The 13574-nt window shown below is 43.4% G+C and overlaps 6 protein-coding genes across 6 annotated transcripts; 2 read left to right on the top strand and 4 right to left on the bottom strand.

Moving 5' to 3' along the window:
* Positions 1–45: 45 nt before the first annotated feature.
* EAE98_002737 (uncharacterized protein) lies at positions 46–1098 on the bottom strand (the record flags this gene model as incomplete). The annotated part of the gene is made up of 1 exon (XM_038950357.1): positions 46–1098. One exon carries the CDS (start codon positions 1096–1098, stop codon positions 46–48), a length of 1053 nt encoding a protein of 350 aa, XP_038812886.1.
* Positions 1099–1663: 565 nt separating this feature from the next.
* Positions 1664–2212, top strand: EAE98_002736 (uncharacterized protein; the record flags this gene model as incomplete). The annotated part of the gene is made up of 1 exon (XM_038950356.1): positions 1664–2212. The coding sequence occupies one exon, from the start codon at positions 1664–1666 to the stop codon at positions 2210–2212; it is 549 nt and encodes a 182-aa protein (XP_038812885.1).
* A 592-nt stretch (positions 2213–2804) lies between these two features.
* On the bottom strand, positions 2805–4115 carry EAE98_002735 (uncharacterized protein; the record flags this gene model as incomplete). The annotated part of the gene is made up of 1 exon (XM_038950355.1): positions 2805–4115. One exon carries the CDS (start codon positions 4113–4115, stop codon positions 2805–2807), a length of 1311 nt encoding a protein of 436 aa, XP_038812884.1.
* Positions 4116–5112: 997 nt separating this feature from the next.
* Positions 5113–6997, bottom strand: EAE98_002734 (uncharacterized protein; the record flags this gene model as incomplete). Its single annotated transcript, XM_038950354.1, has 3 exons — positions 5113–6024; positions 6132–6447; positions 6495–6997. The coding sequence occupies 3 exons, from the start codon at positions 6995–6997 to the stop codon at positions 5113–5115; spliced, it is 1731 nt and encodes a 576-aa protein (XP_038812883.1).
* Positions 6998–7770: 773 nt separating this feature from the next.
* Positions 7771–8280, top strand: EAE98_002733 (uncharacterized protein; the record flags this gene model as incomplete). The annotated part of the gene is made up of 1 exon (XM_038950353.1): positions 7771–8280. One exon carries the CDS (start codon positions 7771–7773, stop codon positions 8278–8280), a length of 510 nt encoding a protein of 169 aa, XP_038812882.1.
* Positions 8281–10234: 1954 nt separating this feature from the next.
* EAE98_002732 (uncharacterized protein) lies at positions 10235–12279 on the bottom strand (the record flags this gene model as incomplete). The annotated part of the gene is made up of 3 exons (XM_038950352.1): positions 10235–10954; positions 11049–12010; positions 12075–12279. 3 exons carry the CDS (start codon positions 12277–12279, stop codon positions 10235–10237), a joined length of 1887 nt encoding a protein of 628 aa, XP_038812881.1.
* Positions 12280–13574: the final 1295 nt, after the last annotated feature.

The raw sequence follows: 13574 nt of genomic DNA, 5'->3' as shown, positions 1-13574 counted from the left end.
AACCAATCTACCTATATATCAAGTGAAAATACACTAGCGACGTCCCTAAACCATCTTAGAATCCTTATTCTTCGAAAAAAGATTCTTACCCTCTGCGTTCTTCCCAACCCAATAATACGGACCCTGACTTCTATCCTGCCACTCGTGTTTATTCTTCACCGCAAACATCCCACCCATTCCTTCCGCAAGCAACAAATCTGTAATATAGTGACTTCCCCCATCACATATATATCCATCACTTCTACGAGACCACCCATAGTTCTGCGGACATCCAGTATTTAATTTTCCGAGTTTTCCCAAGGCCCAGGATTCTTGTTCTTCGCGCTCCGCACCTTTCATATTGTTGATTGTGGGTTGACGACTGGCCATTTGTATGTCGTTGGGGGTATGGAGGATACTGCGGACGCTGGACATGTTTTCGATTTTTTTGGAGGGGGCGATGCTGACTTCTTTTATCGTTGACATGGATGAGTGCATTTGGGATTGGTCTCGGTTGAGGAGTGTGGGTTGGGAAATGCTAGGGTCACGTTGGAGAAATGTTTGGCGATTAGATGGTGATTGCAGCATTATTGATGGTTGGCGAGAAACGTCACGTTGAAGCTCAGTGGCATCGTCGAATGGTTTTAAGGAAGGTCCACGGCCTAGAGTTCGAGGGGATGTGGCGGTGTAGTTGATGGTACCACGAGATGTTGTGTAAGAGGATGGAGCTTGGGACTGACCTCTGAGAGTTGCTGCATGTGAAGCTCTGATAGATTGTTGGTGCGATGGAGCTTGCGATGCGCCTCTTAAGGTTGCGGCATGAGAGGGTCTTAATGTTGGTTGAGTATACATAGTCTGAGATGGACCTGTAATAGTTGGAGCTTGAGAAGATTTTACCGATGTATGGTGAGACTGGTTCTGAACAGTTGAAGATGGTGCTTTGGAGAGTGCTTTAGGAGCCTGAGATGGGGAGCGACTTGGGGATGGATGAAGCTGGCTAACAATCCGAGCTGAGGCGGAAGCGGATGGTGCTTGTGATTCTCTGCCCATCACTGAAGCTGTTGGATAAAGTTGACTAACGCCACGGCCAGGACCAGTAGGTGGTGCTTCAGAAGCCATGATACCCAATTTTGAAGAAGATTTGGGAGAATAGGGGTATGTTTGGTGTGTGTTTGATTTTCTCAAGGCAGTGATTGAGTGTATATCTTTGTTGGGAGGTTTGGAGGTTTGAAGGTGAACGAGAACGCGAACGAGAACATGTAGAGCGCCTTTATACACACAAGGTGATATTTAACAGAGCTTGCAAAATTATGATTAACTTCCAGAAAACTAGGATTTGCCGTTTACTAGATTGTGAATGGCATTATTATGCCCAACTTCCTTCATGGTGTTGACATTTTGCGAATCATCGACATCAGAGTAAGTCAACTGAAAGCTGCAGACGACAATTATTCACCGTGAAATCTCTCTACATTTAACGAAGACAGCTCATGCAGAGAACAGTGAATCCTTGCCCCGATCTCTTTTTGAAGTATGATATGCAAACAAATAAAATAAACAAGGTGAATGGAGCCCCAAGCTCTTTCTGCATAACTCGACTACCCCCATTACTCAAATACAACATTTTAAAAGAAACATATAGCTTATATTTAAAAAACACAGCATATACAGCTCTTAGAACAATATGGAAGACGCAGTATACAACAAAAACGACGACACAAACATCTCTCTCACCGTCAACGCAACCCTCATCGACATCTACAACGGCGAAAAAATTACCGTCCACGAAGGGCAACCATGGGCCTACAAATTCTCCATCCTTCAATGGCCAGAAGAGCAGAACATACTGATCGGACGCGGAGAAGCTGAGCTCAAAATTGGCATGGGATACATGTTACACGGACACCTCTCGATTAACGAAGGCAAAAACTGGACACGCACTGCATTCGAAGTCGACGACGCGATAGAACTATGTAGCACTGCTAGGCAAGAAGAAAAGTGTCCAGAATTTCGTCTTTCTGGTTTCGTGCTCGAGGCTAAAGATGGGTGGATCACTTTGGGTTGGGAGAGAGTTGATGATGATGTGGGAAATTTTGCGTGGGTTTATGTCAGGGTTCGGTGGGAGGAGGCAAATGAAGATATGCTGTTTAAGCAGTATTATGTGGAGGGCCGGATGAATGGGTATGATCGCATGAAGGATTGGGTTGCGACTTTGGTCACTCTTGCTCCTTGAGTACCAATCGAAATTGAGTGGGAGAACTGAAGCATGGGTATGGCTCTCATGAAGGCATTTTACGGTGGTCTATCACTGATCGACAGCAAAACTCGTGGTTTTACGTTGACTTACTACCCTTTTGCAAATGTTCATTCTAGTCCTTTGCGATTCTCGGAAAGTGAAGTTCTCAGCAAGAGAAATCCCTGATATCACGGAGGTGAAGTGAAGGCTGGTTTCGGACAAACCAGATTGCCATTAAATTTTGTGATGTTTCTGAAGAGAATTGAAAGCTAAACCCCCAAGAGGCGTTGGTTGAGCTTTGCATAAAGGGAGTTAAAGTCTCTGCGTCTGATCTTCCACCACCCGACGAGCGAAGGTTTGTAGAGATGACTCGCTCTGTGCGGCTATATGCAGCTTGAAAGTACTAGATCCATTGGCCATCATATCGTGGTGGAACATTAGTCAATAGAGATCATTCGAGGCATAGAGAGGCACGAATGATTTGTTTCAAATCTGACCACCATTTGAAGCCTTTACACATGTGCAGGCATGAATGATATCGATATGGAATTTATATGTGTTCCTTCTGCCATCCCCACTTTGAACTTCCTCAGCTGCTATCACTTCTCCTCTTGTCTTCTGATAGCCACGCTAAAGCGCTTAAAGCATATGCATCTATACCTACTTGCATTGTAGGAAATATTTGTGGAGCAAAGAGAGAACTGTGATTTCCTGGTATACTCTCCGCCAATGTCCCTTCTTTTTGGGCTAGGTCAACTTTCTCGGGTTCTGTACAACCATAGGCGAATAAAAGAGAAGGACTTTCAACAGCAGATGCAAGGATGCAAAAATCTTCACTAAAACTAAGCCTAGGATAATCTGCAACATAAGTTTCATCGCCAGGCCTGAAATGATCGTGAAAAGCTTTGCCCACTCTTTCAGTAACGGAGGCATTATTATAGGTTACGGGAAACGATCGAGTAGGAGTTATTGTCGGTTCGACGACTGCATTGGACGCTGCGCTTTCAGCTTTGACAATTCGCAGAACTCCATTGTAGAGTTTCTGTCTTGTGGTCTCGTCATTTGCGCGAATGTCAAGAGTGATTGTCGCATCATCACTAACCACATTTTCTGCAGTCGTCGAGCCAGAAATGAAACTTGCGCACGTAACAACTGCATGTTCACTGGGATGAACCTCCCTGGACACAAGCGTTTGTAATCTCATGACGGTACTGGACGCCATGACAATAGGATCTATAAGACGCTCAGGCATAGAAGCATGTCCACCGCGACCGTGGAAAGTCACGCGCAGATTGTCGCAAGAACTAGCCATCGTACCGGGTCGGATACCAATGACACCAGCTCGGGCTGGAACGACATGTCCACTGAAAACTACATCAGGAATAGGAACGTTATGTCTTTCAGGATCGTATAGTCCATCGTCGACCATCCTTTGAGCACCTGTACCTCGTTCTTCGGCGGGCTGAAAGATAAGAACAATAGTTCCATGCCATGATTGCCGCGCCGATACCATAAGTTCAGCATATGCCAAAAGACATGTAATATGCATATCGTGGCCACATGCATGCATCACCGGTTGCTCTTTGCCATGAACATCAATGACTCGCTTTGTGCTGGCATATGGGAGACCAGTTCGTTCTTCTATAGGAAGAGCATCCATGTCGGCTCGTGAGAGCACAATTGGGCCAGGACCATTATGAAAAACCGCAGCAACACCATAACCCCCAATGTTTGTCTTAATGTCAAAGTCTGACGAGATGGCGGAAAGATGATTGACAATGGCGGTCGATGTTTCTATCTCTTGATTGGAAAGTTCGGGGTTTGAGTGGAAGTGTTTGTATAACACTTCATAAGACTTGAGTTCAGGCCGATGGGCATTCAGGATATCGGTCAGCGGCATGATGAAAATGTGCCATGAAAACAACTCCTGTGCAGTGGTCTATTTCTTTTCTTAGGGCAGAGCAATGTAAGTCACGAGTCACCTACTTGCCGTCTTGATCATCTCATCCCACCTATGTGGTCGATTAGGGTGGTCAATGCGCTTTGATCACGCGTTTTCGAACGAAACCCATCCAATCCATTCACTCGAAACAAATGGAAATGGAATGGCTTACATCCTATTAATCATCGCTCGCAGTAGAGGTCTCACACAAGAAAGAAATAGGCGTATAAGAAACTCTCACAGCTGAAATTCTTTAATGAGGAAACTAATATCTTCCCGTCAACTAGCTGAAACCCCCGCCATTGAGACTCACCTGAAATTTTATCAAGTCAATAGGCGAAAACACTCCCCACTGCTTGGCCAGCTAGAAATATTCTTGCGAACTCGGTCACCACGGCTCACCGTGAGTTATGTTACGTCAGTTTCGGTTGTTATGGCTCTTTTAACGGGGTATCTTGTTACTTCGTTAAGAAATGTGAGAACCAAGAGCCAGCCTTGCCGCCTCTAGTCTGGATATTGATCATACGACTAAGCTCATCTTGGAGATTAACTTCCTTGATCGGTGGGTCATTGAAAGCAGTTGATCAGGAATTTTCAAGGTCAGTAATGTAGCATATACACTTCCATTTTCAACCGCTTTAACAGTTGATACCTGTCGAATCGCATTAGATGGTGCAAGAGACCATGCGCCTACTGTTGAGGAAAGTTGAAACTGAAATAAGACTTCTGGGTTAACCTAAAACTTTCCGATGAATTGCGTCGCCATTCGGCAAACAGCCTGTCGACTTCTAAATCACTAGATGAGACAGCAGGGCCATGCACAAAAGTCAAATCAAAGTTTGCTCAATGCAATAGCATAGAAAGGTAAGCTTTGCGCGGAATTTGTCGCATTTGAAAGATATATACGCTGAAGAGATACCCCCCATAGCAGTTCTAATCCATGTACAATAGTAAATTAAACATTCGTGTCTATGTTCATCTCAGTTTTGGCGTCGTCTTCACCGGCATTGGAAGGCTGATTTGAGCCATGTAGAAATATTTCTGGCAAACATGACCAACTGCAGCCTTTCCGCATCAAAGGTACAAACTTTTCAACCATGTCCCTCTCATTAACTACACGTCTGGGTGTAGGACCACTCGCTGAAGCCGCGTTCATACGATCTCTCTTGGATACCTTCTCAATCTCCCACCATTCTATCCATTCCGTGCGAGGAACTACAAAACTGGTGCCACAAATAGTACATAAGGTTGGCCCGGAATAATGGACGTTTTCTGCTCTTCGGAGTACTGATGGAATGCGAGGCGGAATGTATTCCATGTGAGATTCGAGACGTGTGAGTTCCGGGTGACGAATACAAGCCTGTAAAGCTTTCTCTACCAGACTCTGGACGCGAGACTGTGCCGCAGGGGGTTGCGGAATATCACCCAGGCTTGCAATGGGCAGTTGGATTTGCCTTCCCACGTGATTCCCATTCCACCGAGGATCAGAAGGGAACATAGGCCCTTTTATAAGCTGTCCAAAAGCGTCAAGGAATCTGACTTCTGTTCTACATTGATAAGACAAGGAACACCTCTCGCCACCCGAGATTGGTGTGCTTGGGCGAGGTAGAGTGCCTTGATGCCACTGGTGAAATATATGACCTGGTGTATCACGATTTAGAGGCAGAGATATAGTATCTTCTGCAGTGGGAAATGCTGGGGAGATTAATGGTGATTGACGCTGTAGATCAATCTCAAAATGTGGTGCGCCATTCTCAGTACTCTCGGGTCTTGCCATCGGGAGGTAGAATGGATTCGGATGTAGCTGGAAATCATATAATCTTCCAGTCCTCCCAATTTCAGATAACGGCTGTGTGTCAGAATCGATCTATGAGGTGTTGTTAGTGGTTATTTGAGCGTGGTAGGTTTGTTAAAAAATGGCTTCATTTTTTGTCGCGCAATTGACCAAAGCTTGATAAACAGGACGTCGCTTACCGGTATCGAATTGAGTCCACCGACAAGAAGGTCAAGAATTTCAAAAGGGAGATATCCTAAGTTGTTTTGGGCAATATTTAAGTCTTCTAATCTTTTCAAATTTCCGATACTGGGTGGTATTTCCTCTAAATTATTGCCTCGTAAACTGAGTGTGGATAATCGATTTAGGTTGAATAGCTCGGCGGGAAGTTTCACTAACTCATTGGCCGAAAGGATTATCCTCAAATGAGGTTCGACGGCATAACCGCCTGCGGTTTTAACGAAAGTTCCCAAGGGGCGTATTGTGGAGTTTTCAAGGTGATCAAGACCCATACGACTAATGATAATTAGCCAGAACTGTGAAGAGGGATAGTCTTCACCTACGATAAATCAACGTATTCTTCTCCATCTTCAAGGCACTTTTCAATCCTTTTCTGTGCATGATTATCCCTAGGTGTATCGACTACAATTCTTGATTTGAGAGGTGATGGCGCAGGAATTGGCCATGCCTTCTTTCCGTTCTCCATGACTAAATCTTCCATGTCCGTACCATCACTACCCATAAATACCCCGCTGTCAACTTTCTTATTCAATGTTCTCTTGTTTCTTATGGGAACTTTGCGGTCCAAGGGCTCATCCTCAAAGGCTGAATCGGAAGCTAGCTGTTGATCAAACCAAGGTCCTCTAAATTTTTGCTTCCGTCGTGTCCTTTTCTGTGAGTATTTCTCTACTGAGGGGTCATCGTCGCTAGAGAATATTGGAGGATCGCTTGAATCAGGAGGGGGAGTATCGCGGACGCGTTTTCGCGACAAGTTTGTTTTTGTGAACGTTGAAGTAGAATTTGTATTATCTCTGATCAATCGTGGTAAAGAAAGTTCGTCTGCCATATTCAACAAATCGTAGGTAATCACCCGTGCCGTACCTTCCTCAAGAATGTGTCAATTGTTCTAAAAGATCATCAAACCAAAATGGGCAAATTCCGAAGGTTGAAGTGACAGGAAGTCGCGAGACATGGACCGAGGCTGCCAAGATAGACTAGCGGCCGCAGGGTCACGCGTAGCGCGCTGTCTAGTGACTGAGACTGGCTGGAGACTGGCCGGAGAAATGATAACGAACTCCCGCTCTTGCATGTTATCTTAGCATCAATGATGGTGGAGTACATAAGCACAACAAGATAAGATCAAGATAAGATCAAATGGCACAGACTTCTCCAGTTCATTTGAATCATCATTCGTCATTGAACTTCCTCAACTCTTCTCAAAATTATTATTCATTCATCACAGATTCCACCCAGGAACATCCCAGATTTTGTTATTGGATGGTTAATATCCCACATCTTCATTAATATACATTTAATCAAGACCTCATATTTGGTAAGCGCCGCGTTAATTTACTGAGTCATCAGTTTCCTATTGAATAAATGGTCATCTGAATCATGTGTCACATTGGTTAAGCGTGCTAAGCTCAAGTGCGCTAATCTAGTGCTCCTTCAATTTGTACCGATCATGGTATTCAACTGTAACCTTTTCACCATCCATCTATCTACGACATATACCAGTCTGAAGCAACAACATTGACGAATCGTATCAGCAACTTCCTTGCGATCCATAAAAAGACAGCAATCACATCGTAAAAGCTATTGCGACAATATCGTGGCAATATGTGTACTACCTATTTCTCCACCTATATCAACTGCAGCCACCGTCCTTTCCGGCGAACGAGATGTCCTCTCTACAACCAAGATCCTCGAGCCTGTACCCGTAAAGTTGAAGTTCTCACAGACGAAGGCCTTCTCTGCCCAGCTTGTTTCGATCAGGTCGTTTGGGTTCGATCCAACGGTGAATGGGATGTCGTAGAAACACCAGATGGTGATCTTGCGAAAGATGATTGGGTAGAGGTTGTGCGAGTCGGATATGATTGGAGGGAGGAAAGTGAACTGAAAAATGCAAAGCCTCGTGTCAAGCGAGACAAAGCACCTGTGCTCTCCAAATTCGACGGCACAAAGCCGGTATCCAAGGCAACCGAGAAATCGAATCAGCAATGGGAGGAGACTCTAGGAGATCATGCGCTCCCTCTGGCAGAATGCTCAGAAGAAGTATTACCGAACTCCCAGAGGCTATCTAACAGTACAGAAAGCTTGCCCAAGTTTTCGAAATGGTCCAACGAGTAGATTATCATAATGACGGCCCGCAGAGGCTCTAGAAACATCATGTTCCTGAATCGCGAATCCAGATTGATTCGATGGACTGTGGATTGGATTACCTTCGCTTCGAGAGTCTATAAACAACTACCGATGGATTTCGCGCTGATGATACTCCAGGAACAAACCAGAGAATCACAAACCAAGTCTCCTTGCTTGCTCATATGGTTTACCCAGAAATAGCGAATGGGCATTCTGACTAGATACTTGAACAGAGCCAGGTCATGTATACTCCTTACGCCAGGTTTTGTGAAAGGACACGAGCTTTGGTACTTCTGCAGTCATTCAAACCTTCGAAACTCCGACATAACAATTCTCGTCAATGGTGTTTTCTACCTACTTCAATTTTGCCCATCGGTCACACAAGCAATACATCCGAACATGGAATAATCATGTACTTTTGGCCTTCTTGACTACTTTGAAAGCCGATAAGAAGCTACCCACTTTGATTTTTATACCATGACGGACGCCCAGGGTTACTGCATTTCAAAGGAAATATGCGAATTTGTCTTTGGCAGATGTGTGGGAATTTTACTCTAATCTAAATAAATGTGTTGAGGGAAATATTGCATCCTTGCGACTCTCCTTTCTTGAGTTGATTGCAAAATCCTCTTGCCCACCTGAGGCACGATGGTTATCACCCTGGCTCGTCAGACTCCTCCCGGAAACGGCTCGAAGAAGGCTTTTCTTAATGGCGTGTAAGGGTTTCCAGGTCGTTCCGAAAAAGCAAAGCAACTTATCAGGTCGGTGGTTACTGATACATCTTTGCTAGATGCGGCCATGCTGTAGGCTTCAACATCTCCGGTGAATCTCAAGGTGTCTTTCACCTGATAGTGATCCCGGTGATAAGGATATGCGAAGAAGAATATAATGTTCTCAAGAGGATGGAGTGTGTAGAGGTTATGAGTTCTCGGGGTCAATTTTCCGAGAGACTTTGGTTCCGCAGAATCTCCTACATAACAGTTTGGAGGCGTCTGTTAGTTTCGACTTGAATTGACGCATGATTTTACATTTTCGAGTTGAAAAACCTAGAACTCAACATAGTCTCTCAAATCAGTGCTATAGTTGGTTATATGCATATTAATTAAAAATATTCAAATCATATTCCCAGCGAAATACCACAGCACGAAGTACACGGTGCCTGATATCGCGGAATGTTTAAAAGATTCAGAAGTGATAGTGATTCCGCACGATGTACTTTGCATAAATGTGATGGATGGATTAGTTATCTAATTGTTATATATTATTTATCTGATTGTTATAGTAAGAGTTGAGGCCCCGGCTTATCGCACACTAGCCGAAAACATACCAAAAACCTTTATTTCTTCAACTTTTGAACTATATATTATTTCAATAAATATAGAAATAGAAATTCCGAAATTGATATATATTATAATTAATTATTAAAATTATTTAAAAAAAATGAATAGATTATTTTTAATATTTTTTTTGATATAGTTATAGGTTTTCAAAATTAGAATTTCCAAAAAATCCAAAAAAATCGATTTTTTTGTATGGGAAAAGTGTTATATGTAATAAATTTCGAAAAATTTCAATTTTGAAAATCTATAACTATATCAAAAAAAATGCTAAAAATAATTCATTCATTTTTTAAGATTTTGAATATAGTAATTTCTTATGTAAGAGATTTTCAAATCAACTTTTTAATTATTAAATAAATTATAAAAGAAATAAGTTTGTATGAAAAAACGACTTTTTTGCAGGGATTTTATCACGAAAAAGGGTAGTGTGCGATAAGCCGGGGCCTCAACTCTTACATAACCTCTCTATAAAAGAAATCAAAATATAAAAACCACTCTATACTGCCTAGGTACATCTATACTTCCATCCTATGCCATCCCATCCCATATCATCCCCCCCCTCCCCCCATTCCACCATTCCAAACCCCATCCCCTCCCCCACTTCACAAAATCCACCCCGCAACCCCCACCCCAACCCCCACCCCCACCCACATCACCCATCTCTCCCTCGAACCCGCATAACGCAAACCCACACCCCCAGTAAAAACAGGCAGCGCAGTTCCCGTCGCACTCTGAATCGTGAGATTGTATACTGCAGATGAAGTGGTTGAGCTCGAGAGGGTTGTGAGTGTTACGGGGGGAAGAGAGGTTTGGATTTCGGATGAGGTTGTGGTTTGAGGGGAGAGAGGCGGGGGTGGGGGTGAGGTGGGTGAGGTTGTGTTGGATGGGTTTGGTGGTGGTGTGCTGGGTGTGGTTGTTGTGATTGCTGTGGTTTGTATACTGGTTATACCGGTTATACTGGAAAAGCTGGCTATGAATGTGGTTTCTGGGGGTGTGAGCATGGGGGGCGGAGATGTAGTGATTGGGGTAAGTGAGGGAATGCTAATCGAGGCGGAGAAGAGGGGAATGGATTCAATAGGCCCGGGAGTTGCGAGACTTGAGATTTGAGAAATCTCAGAGACATGAGGGACTTGGATGGTTTGAACCATACTTGTTGCTATTGTGGATATATGAGCGAGGGAAATAGTTGAGGCGGTTAGTGTGGAGGTCGATGCCAGAGTCGCGGAGATGGGGATGGAGAAGAGGGATTGGGAGGTGGTGCTGATGATTGTATTAGTATGTATCAAGGTTGTTTTGTCGATGTTGGATGTGTGTGTCTTGGTCTGTATGGATTAGTCAATTTTCGTGTAGTTAATGATATATGGAGAAGCCGAAGGTAGTAAGGGAATATTGGAAGAGTGATAAAATAATACATACCTCTTGAGTGTGAGTATTTCTACTAGACGACACATATATGATAGTTGTGGAAGTTACCAATGTACAATCAGTTTGTGTAGAGGTATGTTCCAATGTAGAGTTGGATTCATGACCGGTGTTAGAATTAGAGCTAGATCCGTGTCCGTGTCCATGTCCATGTCCATATTCATTGCTCTCTTGAGACCCAGATTCATAGCCTGATGAATCTTTGGTTCCCTTTGATTCATATCCAGAAGATGAGGACTCTGATCCGGAGTTTCCTTTCGAGTTGGAATTAGTTGCTGAGTGTTTCGAGCCAGAGCCTTTCTTGGAGCTAGAATCAGACGAGGATTGTGAGTCATGACTTTTCTTGAAGTCTGCTTCAGAGGATGAAGACGAAGATGAAGAATTTAAGCCATAGTTATGTTTCAAACTAGAATCTTGGAACGTCGACTTCGAGCTGGATGTACTGTTAGACGCGGAAGATTTTTTGGAACTCAAGCTCATAAGCTCAGACGAGCGGGAGATATCTGTAGACCGTCTATCAAGGTAAAAGGCCAAAGATGCCGAAGTGCCGCTTGATTCCGATCCATTTGAGCTTTTCGACTTGGTATTAGCCACGTTCGTAGCAGCCAAATACAGATATTTGGTCTTTGTGACTACAGCAGTGCAAGCCGACAAACTAGTCCCCAGGACTACAGACTTCGAAGGTTCTTTACTCTCTGAATTTACTGTTTTCGTTTCCGTTGAATTAGATTTTTTGTATCCTTCATTCTTGCCACTATCTGACGATTTTATGCTGCTATTGACTCTTCTGCGAAGTTCACCACCTGGTTGAAAAGATTGTAGACCAACTATGAGAAAGGTACCGGATACTGTTTGAATATTCTTGGAATCGACCATGAGTATAGAGAAATATGACTCCGCTGTAGTTAGCGTGTCGCGTGGAACCCATTGATACATCCCATCATTTGGAATTTGAGCTGTGCAGCCAATTAGTACTGACTCTTGAGAGTATACACAGTGAAAAGATCTTGGTAAACATACTCCCAATAGCAGATATAGAAGCGCTAGCATCCTGTACCCCTGCTGGAACAAGAAATAAAGAGACTGGGCCAGTGACTGGATCGGTAGACCAGGATATCTGAGTTGGAAATCCAGTAGAAATATGACTCGTTGGCTGAGGAAGTATAAAATCACCCTTCGCAAAGTGTGAGGCAAGAAAGACGAGAAAGAAGAATGAAAATCGCATGATGTTAAAATTGATTTTATGGCACAAGATTCCCGGGAGGAAGCGCGTCCTTAAACAGTAGAATGATAAGTATGATTAAATTTATCAACGAAAGAACATATTATAAACATAAAATAAAGAGTGGCCAGCAACAAAGCGAGTTACAGCACAGCTGAGAGAATGTAAGTGAGGATAAGGATGAGAAGACCGTTTTTATTTATTGCAATAATCTATGTATCATTTCGAAGAACGGCGGCGGTGCATTCGAAACTTAGAGCTCCTGAGCATCAGATATGTGATACGAGCCATTATTGGAGGATGAGATATGTGAAATATTAATGGCACAACCCTTCAGGGGTCTGGAGTGTTCTAAACGCGGGGTCGTTTGACAGGCTTACCTGCTTTCCAAAAAAAAATTATGACAGTTAACTTACATTTCAATAAGTGCAATTGCTCCAACATACGAGCAATTTTATTTCGAAATCCTCCAGTGTAGTAAAAGGCAACAAAACTCCAAAAATTTATCCGGGTTATGAACCAGTTACTGCCAATCTTGCAACAGAGTATGATATCTGGTCAAGTCTGACTTGAGTTGTTACTGTGTCACACACAAAACATGATCGGAACGTCCAGATTGTTTAGCAAAGGGGTAGGAATGGATGAACTGCATCCAAACCTACAAATGATATTTATATCAGATCAAAACAGAATGAAAGATGGGACGGAATATCAAACGATGCGTTGTGCCTCCTTGCAAGGTGGATTTCTCATCCTTGGCTTATCTCACATCTGAAACCCGAAAGAGAAGATCTCATAAATATGCCAGGATTCATCGCATCATCTTGAGACCCGCGAGCTTGATTCCAACTTTAATTCTCCGGTGATAATGGGCATTTAGAATACGTAGCTTGTAGATAGCAAGCTTCGTGGCGATGACATCACAATCTGCGGTTGCTCTGTTTCTCAATCCTCAATAAATCGATGAAGCCGAAACTTTTTTTTGCAAGTTGTATAATCCAGCCTTGATACTGTCTTCTTGACTGCTCCAGTGCAGGTGTGTTGTGAATACAGACGATTTGATTCTGCGCGATGGTGTGTGAAGTTGATGTTTGGAATGGATTTTTCAACCTTTTCGTAAGGTTTCAGTGTGGTAGGTATTGTCAAATACTGAGATACAATTGCTGCCATTTTCTGAATCATAGGAGATACAACTTCGCATCTTTGAGCTATCGATAGATTCGTAATCTACATCATAATTCCTTCGACGTGCAGAACGACGCATCAGAAGTGCGTCTAAGCTGGAGAACTGGCTCGAT

The sequence above is a fragment of the Botrytis deweyae genome (genome assembly GCF_014898535.1).
Source record: "Botrytis deweyae strain B1 chromosome Unknown BDEW_005, whole genome shotgun sequence".
In the NCBI taxonomy this organism is placed as follows: Eukaryota; Fungi; Ascomycota; class Leotiomycetes; order Helotiales; family Sclerotiniaceae; genus Botrytis; species Botrytis deweyae.
This window is presented reverse-complemented; position numbering and strand designations above follow the sequence as displayed.